The 26100-nt window shown below is 40.4% G+C and overlaps 2 protein-coding genes across 14 annotated transcripts in view; one reads left to right on the forward strand and one right to left on the reverse strand.

Moving 5' to 3' along the window:
• Positions 1–26100, reverse strand: part of LOC125772391 (whirlin) — an 86118-nt gene that overhangs the window by 15318 nt on the left and 44700 nt on the right. The gene's annotated exons all lie outside the window — the stretch shown is intronic.
• On the forward strand, positions 8309–13328 carry LOC125772392 (protein hunchback). The gene has a single exon (XM_049444096.1). It carries the CDS (start codon positions 8755–8757, stop codon positions 11029–11031), a length of 2277 nt encoding a protein of 758 aa, XP_049300053.1. The 5' UTR covers positions 8309–8754; the 3' UTR covers positions 11032–13328.

Raw genomic sequence — 26100 nt, forward strand, 5'->3', positions numbered from 1 at the left:
CAAACACCGTCACACCATTTGCTTTGTTTCGTTTCTACCGCACAATGCGATAAGCGATCGGTGTGCATCGTGTCACTGCTTGACTGATAAGTTCGATGGTGCTTTTGGTGTCGTTTCAACTACGCACACGGTTGTACAACTTGTTCGAACTTGCCGCTAGTGGGTATGGATTTTCCGTTTGCGACAAACGTCCGGTACATCATGCCGGACACGGTTGGCCTTCTGTGCTGGCGCCATAACCCAGAATGACATTGGCTGCAAACCGCCTGCAGTGGTAAGATTACAAGTAATCCTTCCATAAATAATCGCTCAGCAAATAAAGTGCGCACAGCGCTGGATGCAGTGATGAGCCGCGAGCCAGGATGGTTTGTAATTTATGGCCACATCGGGAACACGCCTTCGCATGTTTGGTTATTGATGTGCATTATCAGAACAACGTATGATGAGTGTCCCTCGGGTTTGTTTTTAATACTCTCAGTCATATTTAAAAGAATGGTAATATTCGTTAAGTTATTGAAGATATAAGTGAATATTTTCATATATTAATAAATTATGGTAATTTTTATTATGAAAATTCGAAATGTTTTATTTACTTATTTATTTACTTATTTAAGGGTTCGTTTTTTAAGACGAAAACGAACTGTTCAAGTTATCTTTAATTTTTATTTACAAGGTTCTAGCATTGAAAATTTGAATTTGGGATATTTTATGCACTTAATTACAGTTATCTATTGATTATGAATTGTTTCATTATTTTTAAGAGATTTTTTTGAATTAAAATGCATTAAATAATACGAATGTTTTAATTAATATTTTTTTCTTGGAAATGTGTGGTTATATTTTATTTAACCTATTCTGAGAAAAATAAATAATAAGAATTTTTTAAAATTTCTATTACTATGAGGATAATAAGAAAAATAATAAAAAATTTCAACTTTTAGTTAAAACGCTTAAAGAACACCAAACGAACGTGAAGCCGCGTGATTGTGTGATGGAATCAGTTTTCAAATGCCGCCATTTTATACATAAAGCACCCCCCTTCGTGGTATAAAAAAGTGTATGGAGAAAAATAATTTTTTTCCTCACACACACAAACACACAAAATGGAGGGGAAACGAACACATAAAAAAGGGGCCTCCATTCTCAAAAAATGTTCGACGAACTTTCTCCAATCCGCGTTGAGAGTTCCTGAGGTGTGTTTTTTTTTCCTTATTCACTCGTGCTCCGTTCAGCTTTGGAGGGGAGAGCGTTTTTGTGTTGCGTTGCGTAGATTTTTTACGTTTACGCTTACGCAATCAACCAATGCGTGCGCTCGGAATGGTTTCCAAACCGTCAGTAAATAAAGCTTAAAAAAATGCCAAACTTCTCCTTCGCCGTGCGTTCCCGACTGTGCGTTGATTAGAGCGTTACCATGGTTAAACAGTTATTTGTCGATCTAACCCCGTGAGCCTCTCGTTCCATTCGCTCGCTATGTAAAAGTAAAAAAAGACTGTTCGACCCCTTATTCCGTGTTTCCGTGTACACGCCAACAAAACGTACGCACACACGTCGCATCGTATGGAGGGATAATGCACACGACCATAAATAAATGTGGATTCGTTCGTTCGTTGGGCTGGGGTTTGGTTTTGTGTTTTTTTTTGGTTCATTTCCGACTGTTTGTCGGATTTTCTTTCACTCACGGGCTTGTGCAGGAGGATGGTGTACCGTAAAAACCCATCAAAATCCATCGTATCGGCGTGTGCGTATACAGATGTCCCACGAAGCAGCAACTTGGGAATCGAAGCGAACCAAGCGAAACTTCGACTAAAAACACAGAAGGGAGTTTTCCCGGTTGAAGCTGGTTGAAGTACGGGTTTTTTTTGGTTGTTGGCTGCCTTTATCCATTTCATTCTTTGCTCATGTGATTTCTTTATTGTTTCCTTCTTATTTATTCCACTCACCATCCCGAGCGCCATTTCCTTTCATTTCCTGAACGGTTGTACATAAGTGTGTGCCTGTGAATTTTATTCATCCTCCCCAACGCCTCCTCCCCCTCCCCCCTTTGCGTTCGCATTCTCCTCCATTCGGTGAGAGAAATGGTGGTAATGGCGGCTGTACACGAGCCACCCCGTTAAGACGGGGGAGCTTTTTTTATAAGCACGGGAAGCAACTCACCCCGAAAATAGCAAATGGCGCCGTCACACGATAAATAAAGCATTGGTGGACTCCATCATAAAAATAGGGGAGCCAGAACTGCGTGCAGGAAGTGAACAAAGGTTTTTGTTCTGTTTTTGTTAGTGTGACGGGGAAGATTGTGTTTTTTTAGGCATTTTTGGGATTGTATTACTTTTCCCGTTTTCCTTCTTGTTGTGTTTTAGTTATATTAAACTGTATTTCTTTTGTTTTCTTCATTGCGATGCATATTTAATACAAAAAGAAAACCTGCAATCTTAAAAATTTTAAAAAATGTTAGAAGTATATATAAAGAAAAGTAAACATAATAAAAGTTTAAAAAAATATAATTACAATGCATAAAGTATTAATAAATAAGTAATTTTGTGAAAAACGGGGAAAAACAAAATAAAAAATTTAACTTTTTATTGAACATTGAATTAAGAAAGTAATTTATTTAAATTAAAGACGTGTTAATAAAGAAGAAGATAATAAAGACTCTACACTGCAAACGAAATGAAAATGATTTAGATTCTAAATAAAAAAGAAGAACTTCTTAAGAATGAGAAAAAACAACTTTCATGAAAGGTATTTATCTTTTAATATTTTTTAACTACTTACAACACATTTATACTACTCTCCAGCTAAATGTAACAGTTAGCTTTTCCTTGTATCATAGTTTATATAAATCTAACAATGGGGAGAAGCAAAAAAGAAATCCATATTCCTATCCCCCCACCATTTTACTGATTGCTTTTAGTGAGAAGATTTCCGTTGTTTTTTTCCCCACACTTCTTTTTCCACACATCGCATGTGTTTTTGCCCTTTAACGTTCCATACTGTACAATGTGCGAAGAAAATAAAAAGCCCCGAGGGAGTTTATCGTCGGTTTTGGGCCGGATGGAAACGGCCCTCGGAGTGTAGTAAGAAAATGTCTGCCCATTTTTCGGTAAGCAAAAGGGACATGAAGCAAGTGGGCATCCCGGCAGTGGAACGGGGATGGTGTAACGGGGCCTACCCGGTTCTTTTTTCGTTCAACAATTTTTCTTCCGATTTTCCGATGATGATAGTAAATACAGTGCGCTGCGTGCGCTTGTATGTGAAAGTTGTTTACTTTTTTCCCCATTTCTTTTCTCTCTCTCTCTGTTTTCCTCGATTTCTATCACTTTCTTCTACGTTTCCACACTATCTGCGTTGTTTAATCGGGTTTGATTACGAAGTATGAAACTGACCACCGTTTTCCCAAAAACCACTAACACGAACAGGGGTAGAAATTATGAGTGTAAATAATACATCTTTCCCGCTTGAAATCGAAATCATGAGAAAAAAGCATCGGGCACTCGTACACAACGGTAAAGTGGTCCACCGCGCCACGCGTCGCCCTGCATCCGGAACGATCGCCATGGAGGCCATTTTAACATTACACGTATGGCGTGTTGTGTTGTTTTTACCAACGCTGACAAAATATATTTATTTTCATCAATTTGTCTCCCGACTTTCGGCCATGCGGATACACAACACACGCCACACACACACACACATACACACGCACCCCGGTAGCCTTAAAAATCCATCCGGGTCTAGTGGGCCGTGTCGTTAAAGTGCATTTTAAAAGCAATTAAAGCGGTAGCCGCAGGCACTTCTGGGTGGACAGCTGGGTGAGAAAACAACACAAACTGACCCCGACACTATGCCGGGGCCACTCGATGACTATGATTTGGCGATTTGGGCGCTTCATTGGTGTGTTTTTGGGCGAGACTAGAAGAAATTGAGAAATTGTTTTTAAGCTAACAATTATGGCTCATTGTGTTTTGCTGCTCGTGAACATTCCTGTTCGTGAATTAGCTCAATTACAATGCAAGAATTTTAATATCCAACACTTAATGTGTAACTATAACGAGAAAATTATTAGTGAAATTCTAAATAATGTTCGTATCCTGGTCAAGGCATCAAACATCTTATTATAATAATTTTTCATAACGGAATAAGTTCTCTTGTGTATATTTATAATGTCTTTTCTTTTTCGAAAAGTACAGTAACTTTTATATTAATTTAATTATTTTTTTGTTGCTTCGTAATTGTCAAAGTCAATATTATTGTGTTATGTTAACTGAATAAATTTTAGATATAAATTTTTCAAAATTTAGATCAAGATTACATCAGACTTATCCCACGATTACATACGTAGCACATTCAAAATAGAAAATTTAAATTGTAAGTGTTTTTCGAGACAAGAAGAATGGTAAATTTGTTTCAGCTAATCATTTTATTCTTCTGAGTTTTGTTGTTGCAACAAGCTGTTAGTGAAAAGTTATTATTTTTTGTAGGTATTATTTTTGTAAATTACCTCATTAAAAAATTATAGAACTCTTAATATGCCAAACTGAATGACTAATGAGTTGGAATAATATTTAAATCCTGGTCACTGCACCAATAATCGTTATTTAATTATTGACATTACCGATTGACTGTACTACTCTTATTTTGATGTGTTATATTTTTAATTTACTACAGAATTTATTAGTATTTACAATGTTAGTTTCAATGTAGTTATGGTAAAACAACATTAAAATTAATTTTGCCGTTTAGTTCCGAATTTAGACATGAAATCGAAAAGTTGTTAATATTAAGAACAATAAACATATCAAACAATGATCATATCAAACATATCGCAATCGTGATCACAAAAGCACATAAACAGTTTCCGGAAAAAAATAATATCTGAAAAAAGACACAACTCCGGTTTTAAATTGATTTTTCGGGTGTTATGAATTGATAATCTAGATATGATATCAATCATTTAAATTCTTGTATCTTCTTGAGAGCTGTAATAAGCAGATTACATATTTACTACTTCCACAAGTAATAAATATTTAAAGCAGTTATTTTTAAAAGTTTTGTTTGCATACAAATCAACATATTTTAAATTGTATTAGCAGCTTAAGTGGATGGATGAATAAAAAAAACATTCTTTCGTTCGGCACGATTTCCTTACGAAATCGAACCGGTTAAACCACCGGAACGATTCACACCGATATGGAGAAAGTTTGCCACTTGCCACATGCCGAAGGGAAAACCTCCCAAGAACCTTGACTGCGATTGTGGTAGGTGATTAAGGCTGTGACGCGCGAAAGGGTACGGGTGGGGTACACATTAGCACCACGAAGAAAAAAAGCGAAGAACAAGACGAATCCGTATCGTTGCCCAAAATGCACTCTTTCTGTTCCAGACACACTCACTTTCGCTTTCGAACGCACTTCTTCGCAAGGAAGAAAAATCAATTTTCCTTTCTGACCTTTCCAGGGCAAGGCGCTGGATTGCTATACTTCTTGTACGGGGCTATCTTCTATCCTTATCGGTTCCCTTTCCCTTTCTCATGCGGGTTCGTTTTCGAATCTTTACCTCACCGAAGCTCACCATACAGCACGGTTTTCTGACGGTTACTATGGACACGCTGAGTGTCCGAATGGTAGCGAGAGACAAATAGATCATAGAGCGAGAGAACGATCGTCAAGGCGATACAAACATAAGGCTAGGAAGGGAGGAAACATACAAAGAGAGAAAGAGAACATACGGATGGAAAAAAGGTTTTTTTTCCTTTCTGTCCATCTTGTTTCACCCTCACGCGTACGGCTGCCGTACTTCCCCTAGGGATATTGGTGGTACGGCAGGTCCCAAAAAATCTCAGATCAGTTTTTAAATCGCCAGTGTGCGGTGTGGTCCTGCTGGAAACTGACGCTCTCAGGGATAAACGTAAACGTTGTTTGTACTATAAGTAATGTTTTTACTGCTACGAAGCCAATAGGCTTGTGTGAGACAAATGGAAATTTCGTCCATAAAGTGTGAGCAAATAAGTGAATTGTTCTATAGCGTAATGTGATTTTCCTGCGAAGAATTAAACAAACTAAAAGAGAAGCTATTTAAACACGCGTAATGTTGTGATCGTGGTTATTATTACTGAGTGTTTATGTAGGAATTGAACAAACTCGGCTCAACCTTCAAGAAGTTTGAGAGTTTAGAAGTGATCCAGAAAAATAACGTCTTGAAAGTGAAAGGCAAAGAATTTTCATAAGAAACCCCGCCGGTTCGGCATGTTGTAGCTGTGTGCAGCAGTGTTTCGTCATCAGCATCTCGTAACCTCGAGAATCCTTCGGAGTACCAAAAAGGAACTTTTCGTCATATTTGCATCGCAAACGTACAGGTAAGCACTAAAACGCTGTAGGTCAAATTTCACTTTTACAACACACACGTACAGCCGAAAGTTGATTGACCCAGTTACGCCCCAGGTTTTCCCTTTACGATTGCTACTTCTATCCTTTGGCCGAAGGACAACTCTTTTGTTCTGAAGATTTTACGGGCAAACTTTAGGACCGTTTGAAAATGTTTATTAGCAGCCCCTCTAGGTGCAATTATCGGAGCGAAATTTTTTACGACTAGCCAAAGTTTGACTTTTCTACAGCCTTCAACAAGACCAAAGAAAGAAAAAAAAAGGATCTTACACAGCCCTCTACCCGTTCGATCGGTGTTCGATCTTTCGATCAGGGTAGCAAAGTGAACAATCCACGCTTTTCGCCTCCAAAAAAAAGGACCTCAAAAGGGGCGGACCACGAAATTGGGGGAAATGGAGTGGGAAAGTCAAATTCTGGGGTTAGGTTTTTTTTGTGGCGTTCAACCAAAGGTAGAAGACTAGGGATTTTTCAGCGCTTCTTGTATGCGAAACGGGTACATCGAAAAACCCCGATTGAAACCCATCGAAAGAGGGAAAGCTGTTGTAAAAAAATAAAAATAAAACCATGCCTATCTATCGCCTGGATATCGCCTGGGAACAGATTTGGCTGAGACGAGATGTGTCATTAACCGTTTCTATTGTTTCACTGCCGGGGGGTTGTTGGGCTGTGTATGCTGCTTACCCTTTCCGAACTTTTAAATCGGGGGTGGGTAAAGGGTCGCAAAGATTCTTCTGTTGTGATCGGGTCGTAAAGTCGAATGTTTATTTACGAGCCGTGAGGAAAGTGTTTAGTTTTTCCGGGAGTGTTATGATGGAAGTTGCTTCCCTTTCAAAACGGTACTACGGGGTTTCATATGTGCATATGAAAATAAGCTAAATAAGGGCTCCCTCTTACCGAAATTTTAATGTGAAAAACATGCTGTAATTAAACGTTTTTGGTAACAATTCTTCCCTAAAATCATCTTTTGTTCACTGTTCCAAAAGAAACTTTTGTAATATAAATTTTTCTGTGATAAAGCAGTCACTTTATGATTTTTTCATAATCTTTTCAATTTCATTTGAATGTCTGCATTTTCATTCTATTAATTAAATTAATTTTATATTATTCGACATGTTATATTAAATGTATTCCCGCAAAACGAGAAACATTTTCCTTTTTTTCTCATTTAATTAGACACTCATTATGTAGAGTGGTTTCACGATTATGCAGTACATAATAAAATGCTTCCCCACGAATTGTAACGACAACAATGAAGCTTCCGAAGCGTGAAGTAAAAAACATACACAAGGAAATATTCTGGATTACTAGCGGGAAACGCAAGGGAAAACATACTTTTTGCCCATACCAAGGAATACAGAAAACTACATCAAAACGCAACTTTGCTTTCAACGCTAGCCAGTTATCGATTTTCCCAAAAACCAAAGTATATAAGAAGTTAGAAAACGACATACACAACAACAGCAACAAAAAAAGAATCCGCAAAAATCCACATCACACTTGTGCTAAAAGAGAAGACAAAGCATCCAACAGGAAGACTACGTACGCATTTTCCACCACCTCCTCCTAACTGTCCTCCCTACGCCTTTTCGCTCTTCTTTAGTATGTGGCCAAAAGAATGCGCCATACCAACAAAGCGTGTGTGTTTTGGTTTCGCTTTTCCATTAGGGAGGAGACGCGGCACAAAAAAGTAGAAGAAAAATTGCGGCTTTGCTTTACTCACGTAGTAAACGCGCACACGCTTACCAAACGGGATCATATACCCTACGCACACATGTACAGATGAATGAAACTGGGAAAATAAAACACACCGCGTACACCAAAAACTCTGGTCGAGCAATTATCGAAGGGGATCGTGGATTGGTGAGGTAAGAAAGGGAAGAGAAGGGGGGAACGTTCTATCCATCCCGCCTCCCCCCCAGGACCCAACTCCCCCCACTCATCCAAATGTAACAACAAAACAGCAGCAAATAAAAAGCATGATGAAAATAAAAATAATCACCCATGATGGTGAAGGATGCTGTGGGTGGAACAAGCTGCATGTTTTTTCCCTTCATATCCATTCTTCCATCCATCGGTTTTTCCCCTATGGGAAAGGGACATTTAATTTTGGGGGATTTTTCTCCCTCACATTTGACCGTTGTTTTTCCCTTTACGTTGTTGTGCGTATGTGTGTGTGCGCCAAAAAGAGGGCTTTTTTGCTATGTGTGCGCGTCAGTCATACATTGTAGCGAGGGGAGAAAGTGAACGAAATCGTCCTATCCGCTACTAGGGGTGGTTTGCTGACTAATAAAAGCACACGCGCACACACACACACACTGACGCGGATCGGCGCCCATTATGTGAAAGGGGAAGAGAACGAAGAAAAAAACACTACATGAAAACAGCATGGCATGTTTTACTGATGGTTTCCTATTTTTTTTTGCTTTCCCCCCTTTTGAATAAAAGAATGCAGATCGATACCGGAATTTCGATGGCGGCTACACAGCAACCACCACAGCAATCGGCAGATCAGCAGCAACAGCAGCAGCAGCAACAGCAGCAGCAGCAGACTGTAACACCGAATGGTGGTTGGTTTGATTTAACGATCAAATCGGAACCACTCGACTATCATCCACATCATCACCCGCTGCAGCATCATCACCATCATCATCATCACCATCATCCACATCTGCATCATCATCAGCGGCAGGCGCAACAAGACACAACGCTCCTTTCCAGTGATGCACACTCGAACCCAACGTCACCACAGAGCGTGGACAGTATGGACTCGCTGAGCGGCAAGAGTGGTTTCTTCGAGGCGAAAGGAACGACAAGCATGATGGCGGGTGGATACAACCCACTTGGCTTTAATCCACTAACACCACCGGGATATTCCGGGCTGCTGATCCAGCCACCAACATCAGCTCAGCATCAGCTACCCACGCAGCAACAGCGTCTAGCAACGCCGAACCGTATGTACGGTGGTAATGGAAGTGGTGGCAAGGTTGATCTTGCCTCACTGACACCAACGCACACACCACCGATGGACGTAACTCCGCCGAAATCTCCCAAAGAACCACTGGAGACACCCACCAAGGAGGAAGAACCAGGCTCAGACTGTGAGGACGTATCGTACGATGGAAGCGAAGATGAGGAAGGCATCCGCAAACCAAAGGTGAACTCACACGGCCAGGTTAAGAAGTTCCGTTGCAAGCAGTGTGAGTTTATAGCCGTTACCAAGCTCAGCTTTTGGGAGCATACCCGGTCCCACATAAAGCCGGAAAAAATGCTCACCTGTCCGAAGTGTCCGTTCGTGACGGAGTATAAGCATCATCTGGAGTACCATCTGCGGAACCACCAGCGTTCGAAACCATTCCAGTGCCCGAAGTGTAGCTACAGTTGCGTTAACAAGTCGATGCTAAATTCGCACATGAAATCACACTCGAATGTGTTCCAGTACCGGTGTGCCGATTGTAACTACGCTACGAAGTATTGCCATTCGCTTAAGTTGCATCTGCGCAAGTACGCCCACAAGCCGGACGTGGTGCTCAATCTGGATGGTACACCGAATCCGCTGCCCATCATCGATGTGTATGGTACGAGACGTGGTCCAAAGGCGAAACCTCAGAAGAATGCTGATAAGTTTCTGGTGAAACAGGAACAGCCTCATCAGCAACAAGCACAGCACCAGCAACAGTTACAGCAATATTCTAACAACCAGCAAGAATCCCCAAGCGGCATGGTGCCGAACTCTGGAGATCAATCAACACCTCTAACGCCGCTCAACCAACAGGGCATGACAACTACCCCAACGACACATTTTACGCCTCCCGGAAGTGGTCAGACGAATGGGCTAATGCGGAATCTCTTCCCACACCAGCTGTTCCCGAACCCGTTGGCGCACATGTTCAAGAGTGCCGCTGCCAACGGTAACTTGCCACTGTTCCCGTACCTGAACCTCAACTTCCAGATGTTTGCCGACCAGCAAGCAGGGCTGTCACAGCTTTCGCCGAGAAGCTTCCAGCAGAACCTGATGAATCAGCTGACCGGAGAAAAGCTGAACGGTAGTGCCAGCAGTGGTTCCGACCACGATAATGATCTCTCCGTGAAGACTACCTCGAGCGGTGGTTCGCTTGGGGAGGAACTCCTGAAACAGATCACGGCTGCTGCCGCGGACAGTTCGGCCTCTGCTGCGGGACGGAACACAGCCTCCCTGGAGGATAGTGAATCGGAAACGGCTTCTGCATTGCTTCAAGCAACGTTCGATGAATTCCAACCTACGGTATCGTCCAATAACCCCCGAACGCCTTCGACCACGGGTAAAGGTGAGCGAAGCCGCCGAAAGGGACGTGCCTTCAAGCTGGAGCGTCTCACCGAACCGGCTACATCTTCGGCCGGTTCGACCGATATGGATACGCACTACGACGAGGAACCGGCGGTGACAACGCCTGCTGGAATTGTTGGAGCTGTAGCTACACGGGATATATCCGTCACGCCCAAGGAACGATCGCTAGAGTGTAAGTACTGCGACATTACGTTCCGGGACGATGTACTGTACACGATCCACATGGGATACCACGGGTATGACGATGTGTTCAAGTGTAATATGTGTGGCGAGAAGAGTGAGGATCGTATCGGGTTCTTCCTGCATATTGCCCGCAAGGCTCACTGATGTAATACGGGCGGCAGTAATCGTCGATGGTGGCGTACCGAATTTGCGATCGAAGAACAAATGGCACACGTCCATGCGGGACACTCTACCTGATAAGTATTTATTTATTTGTTGCATGTGGATAGTAGGGCATGCATGCAAAAATGTGAAGGACACTAGGAATGATATCCAACGGTTTTTATTGGGAATTCTTCCCAATTCTTGGATGTATGTATGTTTTTTTTTCGCAATGGCAGAAGCTAGTCGCCGTACGTTGTAGAACGTTATAGAAGAAGGCAAAAGGGTAAGATTCCAAGGTTTTTGATTAAATGTTATATAGCTGCCCAAACAATCCAAAGACTGAGATGGAAAGATGTAGAAAAGCATAAGACGAAGAAGAAGAGGAACTTAGGCAGAAAATAGAAAGTTGACTAAATATAGTGGGTAAGATAAAACAACACGAGCAAAGAATCAAAGATATTCGCGTAGAAGCGATTAATACAGTAAGCTTTTTTTTTGCTAACACATAAGAGATTGTTACGAACTTCTTTAGGGTAGAACTTTAGGATTATTTATACTGGTTGAAGGTGCATATAATAAAGAAACACATATTAAATACAACGTCTCTTAGTTGTTATTCCTTAACGTACATTCCAGATTTCTTTTAAAGGTTAGTTATATGAACTTGAAGTTTACAGCTAATTATCACGATCGTCATCAGTAGTTGTAGGCTGTGGTGTCACTTCTCCCTTATAAGCGATAGGGATCGTTATTCCTTTTTCATTTGCTTCTCTTCCTTAAAAGACCTTCGACCTCTAGTAGAAACGATATCGTCAGTTTAAGGCACCTCTTGAAATGGTCGACACGTGCCCAATTTTACCGCAAGATAATATCTAGGGTTTCTTAGCATCTTACGAGATCGAGAAGGTAGCGAAGACTTCCCGAGGATCTACACCAATAAGAAGGGTGCCTTACTTTGCTGTACAGGGGTCTTTCCAAGAACCGGAAGTTTCAACGTTTTGAGATTTTTCTCCCTTTTCTATCGTACGGTTCCATCGTGGCACGTGCGATGGAATTTCGAAGAATCTTCGCTCCCGTTTTGGAAAGTTAATTGAAATTTTTCCGTAAATTTAAATGCCAATCTGCACATCATGTGATCCTTCGTCCCCTGGACTAAGGGTGGGCTCACATATGCGATGTGTGGATATGAAAATTGAAATAGTTTTTCGTGGATGTAGATTAGCTTAAATGATGGGTGTAGAGTGGTTGCAAACAGCCGGTCTAACGAGGGTCACGACATGCGGATGATTGATCAATCGATTTTTTTTTTCGATATTCTCCCTTAAGTTTCGTTTCTCCCTGCAATGTTTTTGGGGATATTCAAATTGAACTGTAAATTATAGCGCGTGCGCTATGTCAGTTCCGGTAGCCTCGAGCCGTTAATATTCACCGGAATGTTCTTCAAGGGGAAAGTGAAAAGTATTTCTCTTCTGTTCGCTTTTGAAAATAATTCATTAAGAAACCTTCTCCTAACAAGACAGAAAACGGACATTTAATTTCTCGCTCATTACTTATCCTAGATCAGCTTGAGATGAGTTTGACGACATTTCGAGTTTAAACGGCACGTATCGAATCGTCAGCGTATAATCGCTGTTGAGATCTAACCTTGTAGTGTCGAGATTTGTATAAAAAAGTATATCTCAATTTTGAAACACCAACTTTTTCAGGACTTCGTCCAACAATAGGTGCAAAATGGTGACGCAGCACGCCTAATACGATTAACGCCGAGTGCTGCGAATGGGATTAAATCCTGCCCGGTCCTCTGTGGCACGTCCATCCAAAGCCGCTTTCGAAGTGCAAGCGCTCATTTTCCCTCTGTACTCGAGACCAGGGATTGCCCTTTGCACTGCTGCTCGAAGCAGCCGGGAGCTCGTTGCATAAAACGTTCCGAGCTACTCGTGAGGCCACAATATCTCGCAACACAACTGACCCTTGACGGTGGAGTGGAGGCATGGCATGTTGAACCATTCCCCGAACTTATAGCAATGGAAAAAAGGACCTCTAAAACAACGGGCGTAAGATCAATGGGAAAAAGCGTATGCCACATTCCGATCCACACATTTGCTGCGCCGAATGCAACGACCGTAACGGAAGGATAATGAGGTCCGAAGAAACTGAGACCTAAAGATTATTCCGTGTGTCCGTAGTAGAGCAACAACAACACACCGCAAAGCAACAAGAAGCGCCTGTAAGGCACCTTCAGACTCAGAATGCTTTAGGATGGGACGATAAATCTTTACTTCGCGCGTTTGCCGAACCACGTGCCTAATCCTGTTAAAATCGATAGCGTTACGTATAAACAGACGCAAAGAAAAGGGAACCGGTCACATTTGCCAAACGAAACGCGCTAAACGATGTTCTGTTTGGTGATCGTGATAATTCATTATCTCGTTGCGCGTTTTTAAAACAACTTCCCGTTGTTGGGATGCTTTATTTTTATGTTTTGTTTTCAGTAAAACTAAAACAGAAATCCCCGTACCAAGTGATCGGTGGCAGCATTTTATGGGCAAATCAATTAAAAACCGGCTAAAGCCGTAAACCGCACAGCTGACGGGTGGCGCTTTCTGTGTTTTTTTTTTGCTGGTAATGAATCAATTTCGCTCTGGTCGAACTGTCCAGACCCATATCTTTTTGCCGTCGTTTTGCAGCTTTCGCTTTTGCGGGGTGCAGAAAATGGAAAAGCCCGAAAAACCGACACTGCATTTGTGGGTGAGTGAATATTTTATTCTGTTATGTGTTTTTTCTCCCCTTTGCTCTTTTTGCATTCGTTCCCCGTGTTTAGGTTCCAAACACGAGAAACGATTTAAACGATCCATCTGTTAAGGTTCCATTTTTAGGACGATCCGGTACTCCTTTCCTTACAGTCAGTCCCATTGTACGGCTGCACGTTTTAACGAAACAATTTACGGTATGTGCCAGTAGCACACATTAGAAAAAGGGAAAAACTACGCCAGAGTGACCTCACCAGCATGAATAAATAAATATGATCGATGATGATGATGATGTTTTGTCCCGGGGACAGAACGAATTGCGAGTCGAGAGCAATCGAACCAAGTGTGGCCCAACCAATCAACACCTTCCATTGATGGTTTGCTCGGAAAGGGTTGTGTTTTGTCTGTTTGCTCAACACGAACGGCACCATTTGTGCGTTTCAGGTTTTGTAAAATCGAACAGAAAAGAAACGTAATGCCTTGTGGCCCAAAAAGGACAACACCATCACAAACACAAGGTGCAGTTCATGAAGGGGTTTCACTGATTGCACTCGACTATGGAAACGGATCTGTTTTGCACCTTTCGGTTCTCGTCCAAATAGGGATTATGGAATGTTTTTTGCATCTGCAATTCTTTATTCTATTGATTTGTTTAGATGTAGAAGCAACAGGAAGGTGTTCCATCTGTTTGAATTCTGGTGGTATGAGGAATATAAATGAAGAAGAATAAATTGCAGCAATAAAAAATTAAAGTACATATGTTAATAATTTTGAATTTATGGCAGATTCCTTGAATTCGCTTAATAAAAACAATTATCTCAATTGGTCAAGTGAGTCTCAAAACAAAAGAAAGAATCAGAAGAAAATAATTTTTTCAAAGTTTTTTTTTTTAATTTAACCAGTTAACCGTTCAATTTTACAATATATGTAGTTATCTACCAGAGATGTAGATCTTTTATGCAATTGTACAGAATTATTTATTTTATTCCGTACAAATTCCAACAGATGAATATTTCAAGATTTCTTGTAAAGATTTTTTTTCAATATCCTGTGATCCAATCTTAACAATTTTTATATCCTTCAAATTTTTGTTCATTTCAAAAAATCCCGCTTGCTGTATAATTATGTTACACACTGTAGCAGTCATTTAGAATATTTACTGGATATTTCTCTTAAATGATCAATATTTTACTTTTTAACATATCCATTTTTTTGTAAAATACAATAAGTTATAATATGTAAATTGATTAAGGGAAATGCAACAGAAATTTCAAAAGTCATTTAGCACAAACCTTTCTTCATGCCATCTCATATCTTTTTTGAACTTAATTATCATTCAAAAACTATATCCTAGGCAACTATCCTAGGTCAACCATTCTCTCCATAAGTCCTACAATCCCTTCTACACCTTTACATATCTCCCATTATGTCCATTTTACAGCCATGTCAAAGCTGTTTTGACCAGCTCTAAAAACTGTAGAAAAAATAACGACACGAACTTTGCGTTTGCATTTGCGACGTAAACGAGGCGCGCCGTTATAAAAATCCCAACCTACGCCAGCTGTCCGAACGTTCCGGACCGGTGTTGTACGGGTGGGGTGAGAAGAAGCCGAGAAGGGAGAAAGAACACGGAAGATGAAAAACCAAAAATCGGACAACCGATCGGATGTGTTGTTGTTATTGATGGTGGCTATGACCAGGATCTTCCAGGGTTTTTTCTCCTTTTTCTCTCATTTTTCGCTCGATACCGGACGTTTTATGTCTTGTCGACCGGTTGGAAGGATCGGAACCGGGGGGGTGGGTATCGGGACGGGACAACCGCAACAACCGGGGACACATGAAGAAGCCGTTCGTGTTGTGGCCGTTCTGCACAGCAGAGCAAGAATTCGTTCTTGCCGTTCGCAGCCGGTTGAATTTATATATTCTCTTTTTAGGTTCTCGATACCCGATCATGCGCTTTCTATCTTCTTCACGCGTTAATAGATGCGTTTACGTTTATTTTGCCTTCTTTTTTGTTGTTGTTCTGGACCAATACACCAACCCTCGCCCGGAGAAGCAATGCCAATGGTACGCGGCACCCTCAAGGGACCGGGAAGCTGCACTGGAAATTCGGCTGGAAATGAAAATGAGGCAAAAAAAAAGGTCTTTCTTGCACTCCAAACTCGGGTGACATATTTTATGCGCCGTTTTGTTGTATGTGCGCACATCGCATCGCTACCACGGCTGTGTGTTTGTTTTCGACGCACATGTGCCACTATTCATCGCGAACCTACAGGCTGCCAGGACTTGATCTCGCACCAGCCCCCCGTCAATATAGTGTGGTGTGGCCGCGTGCCAACGTATTTATTTATAGAAGAAAAAAGAACCCACACGGGAGAACGGGAAACGCATGGAAAGCGGGAAAAAGGAACTGAAAACTGTACAATCGCTTTCCTCATGTTTCCTTACGGTGTAGCGCGTTTTTCCGGGCACCGTAAAAGAACCATCAGGACGCAACCCGACAACTACTGTTTCGCTCATTAAACCCAATAAGCGGGAGTCAATGAGGATACCATTTTTCCATGCATAAGTTCCGATACTGGCGGGCTTTGAAGGGTCGCAAAAGGACGCATTGGTGACGAGACGGCAGTGAGCTAGTGAGTGTGAAATTAGTTTCGACATTTCCTTATTATTTTTTCCCACTTCTTAGAAAACCCCGTTTCGGTGCGATCCTTTCGCTGCACTGGTGTTTGTTCATCTGCGGCCCTTTTTTCCGTCCTATCGTTTGGATCGTGTAACGGGCGCGTGTTGGAATGATCGTCACCATAGACTGCGGCGAGTGTGTGGACTCGCACTGCTCGGTAAAATAAATGTCTTTGGCTAATGAGGTGAAGTGTAAGGATTTGTCGAAAGATCAACCAGACGCCAGATGGACCATGGACCAGATTGAATTACCCAACGGTCTTGTGTAGTGTGCGCGTGCGCCTATACACAGTCACGGTCGTGACGGGTTTTTTTTATATCATCGATCATGACGAGCCGATCGCTGAAATATGCTTATTTGCTGTTACATATATTTCTGTCGTCTGGTAAGCTTAATGATTTTATGGTTTTATGATACTTGGAAGAGCTGATCGTTTCCCCCAGAATGCAATCAATTAAATTGAATATCTACCTCCCCGAGAGGGTAAAGTTCGTTACAACTTTCAAACGCATCTTCAACATATAACTTTTGTAAAGTTAATGTGTCGCCATTTTTAGGTGGCCATTTTGCAAACTTTACCCTTCCCGTGAACGGGGTAAATTTCACCCTAAACAGTTACCTGTAGCCTACATCTATTCTCCACCCCTTGTTTAATAATAAAACACGATTTAACTTGTTGATTCCTGTGCTCCGTAACGCCCTTTTTCCAAATGTAACACGAGAAAAGCTAAACCTAAAAAAAAAACCAAAATCACATCAGTAAGGGTCATGTGAAGTTAATAAAAACCTCACGCTTCAAAAATTGAGCATCAAAAGTCAAACAAATTACCGCATCAGTTCCACGGTGAAATAGGGAACGATGACAAAAAAAGACTACCCCTATAAAAAAAAACTTAAACAATCAATAACAAATAAACACCGTGTTGCACTTGCTGCACTCGGCGAGCTATCATGGCTTTTGGGCCACAGTTTTTTTTGTTCTCTCACCCAATATGTTAGCTCAAATTACGATCCCCTTTTTTATGCTCAGCACGCGAAGGGTGTGTTTATACATATATAAAAAACCCTCTCACGAACCCCTCCATTTCAACAATCTGTGGCTAATGAAAGGTACCTTAAACTAAAAAAAAAAAACGTTGTACGATGGGAACTTATTAACCCTCATCTGAACTTTGTGCTTGATCTGTGGCTCGTGCGATAGAGTGGTTTGGAGTTTTTTTTCCATCGCATTTGATCGACTTATCATACGTCACGTGGTAAAATGACACCAGTAAAAACAAATTGCGTCTAGCTAGTGGAGTTTTTTTTACTTGAGGAGAGAAGAATAAAATTTACTTATAAAAAAATAAAATACAAATCACCTCAGCACTCCGAAATATTCAGTGCGCCGAGCACGGACGAGGCGGATCTGGATGAGGTTTTTGAGGTTAAACCCGGGGGACCTTTTCACTCTAAAAACTAGGGGATTAAGTTTTTTTTTCGGTGGTTGTATTCACTTTTTTTGGCCTTCCGTTTTTTTTCAACAGTTGTTTTATTTTGTTCTGCTTTCGGGAGGATTACTTCCGATGCACATGCGCACGCCTCACAATTACGGATATAGGCGTGCATTTTTTTTCGCTTTCGTTGTGTAGAAGTATTTTTTCTTGTTGTGGTTGAAATGTTGAGCATTGGAAAACGAAGGGAGAAATTGGATCGTTTTTTTATGAATGAGATTTATTGGAAGCTGGTGATCGTACACCGTCGTTTGGTTTTATCTTTTTTTCCCTTCATTGCTATTCAAAGCGTATGAGACGAGGAAATGAATTGTTTGAACCGTGGTTGAAAATTGAGATGCACATGTGCAAGGGAAAGGTGCACTAATGGAGTGAAATGGAACCTGCAGGAGAAGGTGTTCCTTTGCAAAACTGAGCTATGGACTATTTGTTTGAGATTTTTTATGTCTGCAGTCTTTTTTGAATACTTCTTAGATATTATTCTTCACTGACGATGGAAACGATGGAGAGTTTTTGAAAAATTCAAAAAGATAGTGGACAACTCAACCACAAGAAGACTAGTTTATGTTCGAATTTTGATTCTATTCTTCCCGTTAAGCGTAGATCATACGCCGGTAATAGGCTAATTGATCTTGAGAACCAAATATGAAGAAGATATACAGCAAGGTGTTATGTCTAATTTTTGTAGAACGTGAAAGACCTCCAGAGAGCCTCTGCAGAAAATACAAATCTTCAAATCTTGTATAAATTTTCTAGTAAGCTGGATTCTGTTTAAAAGATATTGTGTTTTTTGGATTTCCCGTATTAGAAGACTCCATTTTTCACAATATTTGGGTCCAAACATTAACGGGGTTCTTATACCTCTGTAATGACATTGACATCGTTACGAATTCAGGCGTTTTGGAGCGGAGACAGTTATTCAGGGATTAAATTGTTAATGCCTAGGATTAACAAGTTTTGAAGTCATTCAACTCCTTCAAGAATGCTCAGGACACGCACAGTTCCAGAAGTCAGCCAAGTGGTTGGGAAAATCTCAGCTATAAAGTTGTAGTAAAGTATTAAGAATTTTTGTATCAACAACAGAGTGAATGGCAGATAAGATAAGACATGTTTGTGAAGAAAGTCTTCATGAATTTGAGGCTAGTCATGATAAGTTTAGCGTCTTCAATAACTGCGAATTCAAAATATATTGCGAATTGTGCAGCTTGCTTTCCAAAAATCGACAAAAAATAAGATGCTCATAATCCACATCCCACCCTCTGACAAAAAACAGGACACCCAAATTTATCCATGTATCGCCTTTTTATCCATGTTTCCCCAGGACAGTTATTACAAGTTAAAAAAACCTTTAATGCTCTTAGTCAGCTCCTAGTAAAAAGTCTTCAAGAGATCAAGATATTATGAAGGATATTCACCGAGGAACCCGCTTTGTCCTTGTTTCCTAACCCTAAACAAATAAATGTTGTTTTATTATAGTTACAAGCGGATTACAGCATCCTTTTTCAGCACGAATTACTGTAAATTTCATATCAACAATCATGACCATTCAATGGCGATCCCGATCATAAAGCGAAGGATTTCTCGTGTTAATTTCCGGTATCCATATCCACGATCTCACAGGACGTGCCATATACAGATTTGTTTGTCCCTAGAAAAAAAAACTAATAATTTTTCCTCTCTATTTTCCTTTTTCCTTTAACTCACCTTGTTGCAACAATGGATGTTATTGCCGATTCTGTTGTTAGTGTCGTTAAAAAAAAGTGTCGTAAAAAAGGGTCTTTTGTTATGCTTTTTAGCACAAAAAATTTCGAACAAAAATAGCGACGAAGGTGTTAGGTCGGGTTTAGAATTTTTTTTCTCCCTTTTTTTTCGGTAACAATTATGGGTCTGATTGTGGCAGACTGATTTTATCAGATGTACATGTTGTTTTTTCTTCCTATGCTCCTACGTCTATTGTTCGAACAATCCTTGGACATTGTATCGGAACTCGTTTTTACCGTATGTATCTTCTTCAAAAACCAGTTTTAGCAATAAATAAAAGGGAAAAAAGGACCAAGGCAAAAAAAATCCACAATTAGGTGGAAGTAAGCTGGAAAGATGATCTATAAATAATCGACCATCCTCAGTGCTTACAAGCTTGACCCCCGTTGCCCGGGGGATCTGGTCAGCAGTTGCACAGAATGGCAAGCTGAATCAACTGTCTAACTTTTTTTTGTCACTCTCCGTAGATCCTTTTTGCTGCTCATCCAAACTGGACAGCGTACGTACCGGGACAAGATGCGCATGAGCTCGTACTTGGGGTTTTGTGCATTTGCACCGGGCATCGACCGGTGCATCAAAACACAACAGGACATCGGGACACCGAATCCCTGTGATCATACACGCGCCCGGTCATTGATTGTCAACGGCGTTTAAAGGGACCGGGTCCGTTCTTCGATCGATCAATACCGAAGCTGGACCGAAGCGAAACGGACAAATGCACATTTTTTCAGCTGGCACTGTTTGGCGCGCGGATGCCGTTGTTTATCTCTAGACCGACAAGACCAATTGGATGGGATCAACGGGGACAATTCTACCTAAAATAAAGTTCGTTGTCTGAGCTGTCTGTTTGAAAATTTCACCGTTTTTTTCCTCTTTTTCCCAAAAACGTAACAAACCCCTTTCGTTTTCTATACCCCGCCCGGGGTCGGTGTCACTAATTTCCGTTCCATTCCGAAAGTGAAAGACAAAAAAGCAAATCATCAGACAAAGCTAATCCTTTCATGCAGACAGTTTTATCCTTGTACGGAAAGGATCATGACTGAAAAAAATGGGCGTAATATCATCGTTCCAAGGTTATCGGGCGACAAGAGCGAAGGCACGTTGTTGCTACTGGAAAAATGGAAAGTTTGCGTCTGAGAAGCGTGTTAAAAATAAGATTCAAATTCACCCCAAAAACAGGCACCAAAGAAACCATTGGAAGTTTGGAAAAAGAAGCCTTGTTTGGGCTACCCTTGGACATTCGATTTTTACGATCAGCCTCACCTTGAAACACCAATCCTTTCCATCCATCTAATCCCATCTAATCACCTCGTTTTACCTTCGCCCAAAAAGGATGCTGCTTCATTGTTATGGGTGGTTCATTCCGGTTCGAATCTTCCCGACTCCACAGCGCACATACGCACCGAATTCGGATGGGTAAAACAAAAAAAAGATAAATAAATAAAATAAAACAGTTCATTCCTGTCTTCTGGTGCAAACCGAAGTTAGGGCATTAGTGTCGCACGAAAAGTCGACATTTCGTTTGGTTTCCTTTTTTTGTGCTGTTCTAATGTGCTCCTTTCATTTATGCTAATGCTCGTAGCGGCTCAGACAGATTTTGCATTGGGCATTCAGTTGGTAAGGAAGGCTTCACCCCGGTATCGTTAACGGTGCAATGCTAAGGTGTCTCCAAAACCGTCGGAAAACAAACACAACCTGGCCTGGAAGGTAATGCACATGAAGGTTGTAAAAAAATGTACCTTCCGTATGCGTACCAACGTTTGGTTTCCTTCCAACATGGGTAATAAAATTAATTTTTACCTTTTTTTTGTAATGAGACCATCAAATCAATCGAACGAGCTCTTGGGTAAATGGTTCATAACGAAAAAAAAGATGATACCTGCACAAATTTGCTAACTTCTCCATCAAAGCAGTGACTTTTGTGTGCTGGTTGCAATTTTGCTTGCATCGTTTTATTGCACTAGTTGTTGACTTTTAGAAGAAAAAAAGGTTGAATATGACTTTAAGGGTGCAAAAAGAGTTTGTTTGGGGTTTGGGGGTAGCGTAGACAATGCATCATGAATCAGCAAAGCAGTACCCGTAAGCTTTCCATTGAATTAGTAGTTTAAATTTTATTGGCGTCTCATTTGGATACGTCAAGACCGCTGCGTGAGCGAAAGACTTCAATGCTGCGTGAGGCAAGGTATGTTGGGGATGTTTTTATTCTAAAGGAAAAATATGAAAGGAGAACCATAAAAATGTCATGTTTCTTTTTTAATGTGTGAGAACTGTTGAGCTTTGGAAAAATCAGTATTCAAAGTATCAGTTAAAATTCTCCTACCGTATGGTAGTGAAATAAGCCCATATCGTTCTTGTATCACAGTGAATTATTGGATCTCAGTAACAATTCGCAAAAAACTACTTCAAAAATCAATTTGGTTTTTAAATCTTTATATGTTAAAAAGAAGCTAAATTCTCTGGTCGATAAAATAAGGCTATTAACTCATCTCACATAATTTCATTTCCTTATTTTTAGATAACTTCTAATTTCGCCAACATTACGTTGGTAGGCCAGAACCTTAGCATATCCTAAAATGCTGTTTTAGCGTTTTTGTGGTGATTATTTGTCACTACGTTTTTGCTTCAAAACGATTGAATTTGATTCTCCAATTGAGGATTTTCTCTAGAAAAATATTTACGACACATCTGGGAATGATTGACTTTCTTTGATAGAACTTTATCCATAAATCCACTAGAGTCTTTAGTTTTTTCTTCTGGAAATTGCTTACTGATTTCGTCCGAAACTTCTAAATAATATAGTCCAAATTGTCCAGATTCTTCACTGATTTGAGCCGATTGGTTCAACCTTCAGTAGGATCATTTAACTCTTGAGCTTCATCTTAAATTCTATGCTACGAAGCTATATTTCTCCATGATTAAACCAAATTAACTGACAACGTTATTAAAATTTTGTCTGTGCATTGAACTATAGAACAAAATAAGGCAAAATGCTGGATGCACTATCAGGTGACAGAAAACTTTTATAAATATCCATGTTTATTTACACACAACTGGAAATTAATCAGTTTTGAAGTATAGAGTGAGCTTTTTCTATTGAGCTTTTCTATGGACGTAGTTATGATTGGAGGAATTTGAATGAATTCCTAAGTTCAACTGAAATTTCTACTGTGAATTTAATGTGATATAAAAAAAAACCTTATTTAGAAAAATAATCTGGAAAAGATCATATTATACAATCATGCTTTCGTCACTTAAGGATATCGTGTCCGAAACAACAGCCTTCTCTTGCACTCAAACCCATTACTAGACATCTCAATGGGGTGTTGTCACCGAGTGCAAGAAAGCAACCGTAAACAAATATCACTTCCTTCTCTGGACCACCATCACATCAGTTCCGAAAAATGTCGAAAGGACATGTGATCGTATCCAGCTGTGTTTATGTATCCTTTCACGGTACTCTTTCTCCTATTGCAACCCGTTCCACAAACATCCCACCCTGCCGGCCAAACGGACTCTCGCTGATCAAATTCTCGTGTTCCTTGTGGACACTACACTGCGTTGGAGAGCAGTTTTCCGTTTTGTCTTTCTTCCCAAAAATCAAACACCAGTGGAAAATGTGACCTAAACAATTTTCCACCACATTACCGAAACGGCTGAAAAGTTTCATGCCCATTCGGTGACGCGTGAGCGTGTGCTAAGCAATCATCTTCCAGCAGCAAATGGGAAGCGTAATTTGAGTCGAATATGCATCGAATGTATAAGAGCGCGCGCGCGCGTGCACCTTCGGGCTGATGCAGCTTTTACTTTTTGGACTTTAATTTTAACATTCATGAAGCATACAGCAGTTTTGTACGGCGAGGGTGTTTTCGAACCTTTTCTTCCAAAAACCCGCTTTTCTTTCATTTTCTCTTCCGTTTGCATATTACTTCCGCAAACACGCACGGGATGGGATTGTTTTGCTACGTTTCCATGGCAGGACAAGAAATATAGGCGCTGCTATAGGGAAAAATAATGAGGGATGGATGGTTTTGTTATAATCCTTATGTTTCGATGTTCTTTCGGGCTTGGTGCCTCCTTCTCAAGAGTAGTCGTCTTTCAATGCCAATTCATTGGTTTGAGAGAGAGGACGAATAGGAAAAAAAACGGAAATAATCGTCAAAGCAATGTAAAGAACGATCACCAAATCTTCATTCTTTGCGTCTTTTTTTGTCCCCCTCTCCACCCCCATTTGTGCTCCTTCCATTCGCCTGTACTTTAATGTAACAATGTACCATTATTATGACGTTTATGCTTCTTGCGTTGTACAAAGAAAAAAAAAGTAATGACGATTCCGGTCGGATTTTTTCCTTCTCTCCAAAACTAGGAACTCTTCGACGCAGTCCTTCGCCTTTCGGAGGGACAGCACACGAGCCAAATATACCGAAAGGCAGAAAAGACAGCCAGAGGTTCGGGCACACCCCGTAGCGACCCGGAGAGGACTTTGGGTCAGCTTAGTAACCGAAGATGCTCAATTTCAAAGACATTATGACCCCGGGTCACCTTTCACCGGGCGAAAAGATCATTACTCTTCGACCAAGAGGGGAAAAAAAAGAATCGCGCAATGGACCTCTTCTCAACTTTTAAAGGTGCAATGAATTCTGCGCACGAGTCACCCTCAAATCATCTTGGCAGGAACCGTAGTGTGAGTCGTGTTTTTTTGCGCAAGAGTCCTTCTTTTCCGTTGCCACGATTGATGATTTCGTTCCTCAAAACGACCAAAACGGCCACCGGGAAGAGTCGAGATCCGTGTCCCGATCTTGATCGAGGAATGGTGCAGCACAATAGCGATCTAATTTATCGTGTGAGTGGCTCGTGGCTGACTTTTTGATGGTTGCAGTAATGTTTTGGGTTGTTTAACTTTTTTTTTGCTTTCTATAGTCTTCTGTTCAGTTATTCTTCACGAGAGCTTTTTAGGCACGGTTGCCGCCACCGTTTATGATTAATGATCGCGATCGTATCGCCGGCTGGTTTGTGTGTTTGTTTTGTTGAATGAACAGCTCAGCCGATCTCACTGGAGAATTGTGCTGAGGAAAATGTGTGTGTGTGTGTTTTTTTTTTATTAAACTCCACCTTCCATTTTTGGCTAATTGAAACGATGAATATTGTGCGGTTTTCATGCTCTCGAAAAGCCGATCAATCCATGACAGGGTTGTTTGGTGGAATGGTACCATTTGTTCTGCACGTTGCCCCACAATCAACAGCGGCTATTTGTTGCATATTTGTCATGGCGTGGTGAAGGCGACCGAATCGAAACCATGACTTGCAGCCGAATGACTCATCCAAAAAAAAAGAAGCTTCTTCTGTTGCTGATAAACTCGAAAGGTTTTGTCCTGTTAAATAGTGTTTAAATATGTCTTTACCGTATGGCATATGTGAGGCTTATATGCATGCCCCATTAAATATTTAGAAAATCCGTTTTTTATCCTTCTTGAGGTCTTGTCTGGTTTATGAGGTTTCTTCTATTAATTACATTAGTAATAATTTAATTAATAATATTTGCATAAAAAATAATAATAAACGAAAGCATACCACTATTTACAGATGAGAATTGCGACCTTTAAAATCTCGTTTTTTATAATTTGAACTGTTTCAGCTGTAATTGCAACAACTACCAAATCTTTTCAGCTGATAGACCGAAACGTAAATACAGCTGCTGGTCAGACGCAAAATTAACATACCATATGAAAAAATATATAAAATCGTATAAAAAATAATTCAAATAAAATAATCCGAACCAAAACGTTGGAAAATTGTATAAAAGAAATTATTTTAATTTTATACTAAACGATTCAACTTGTTTTAAATTCTTTGAAAATTAAAAATGAATCAAAATTGCAAGACGTGTCTAGTTAAAAAAATATATTTCTTTTAAAATTTGGGATTATTTTGCAATTAACATTTTCTACCTTTTCAATGTTAGATAGCTTCAATTTTTCAATGGAAATCTATAATTTCAGGATTAGTCAATAATATGAAAATTGTGAGTTCCTCTTTGTAAGACATTGCTTTGATAAAAATATTCTAGAAATTGCACGAATATAAGAGCTCTAAAAAACATTTGTTTAAGCAATATTTGTTTACATAATTGCTATTAAAAACAAATCCATTTGAATTCACTATTAAAAGCTTCACATTCAAAAATGTTGAACCATCGTACAAAAAAATGGTGTTAAACAACAATCATATCAAAAGCATCATCAACTTATAAGCGTAATAGCGAATCTCGCCACCGAATGAATACAATCGTAATTACAAAGCTTACGAAAGAAAGCGAGTCCGAAATCAGATTACACAGCGGCTAACGTGCGGGATTAGGTGACCCCTCGATTGAATTGGCGATCGG

Source organism: Anopheles funestus, chromosome 3RL (genome assembly GCF_943734845.2).
Source record: "Anopheles funestus chromosome 3RL, idAnoFuneDA-416_04, whole genome shotgun sequence".
In the NCBI taxonomy this organism is placed as follows: domain Eukaryota; kingdom Metazoa; phylum Arthropoda; class Insecta; order Diptera; family Culicidae; genus Anopheles; species Anopheles funestus.

Bases quoted from the DNA above. Each gene is read 5' to 3' on its own strand.
- LOC125772392 (XM_049444096.1), top strand. From the start codon at position 8,755: ATGAAAACAGCATGGCATGTTTTACTGATGGTTTCCTATTTTTTTTTG.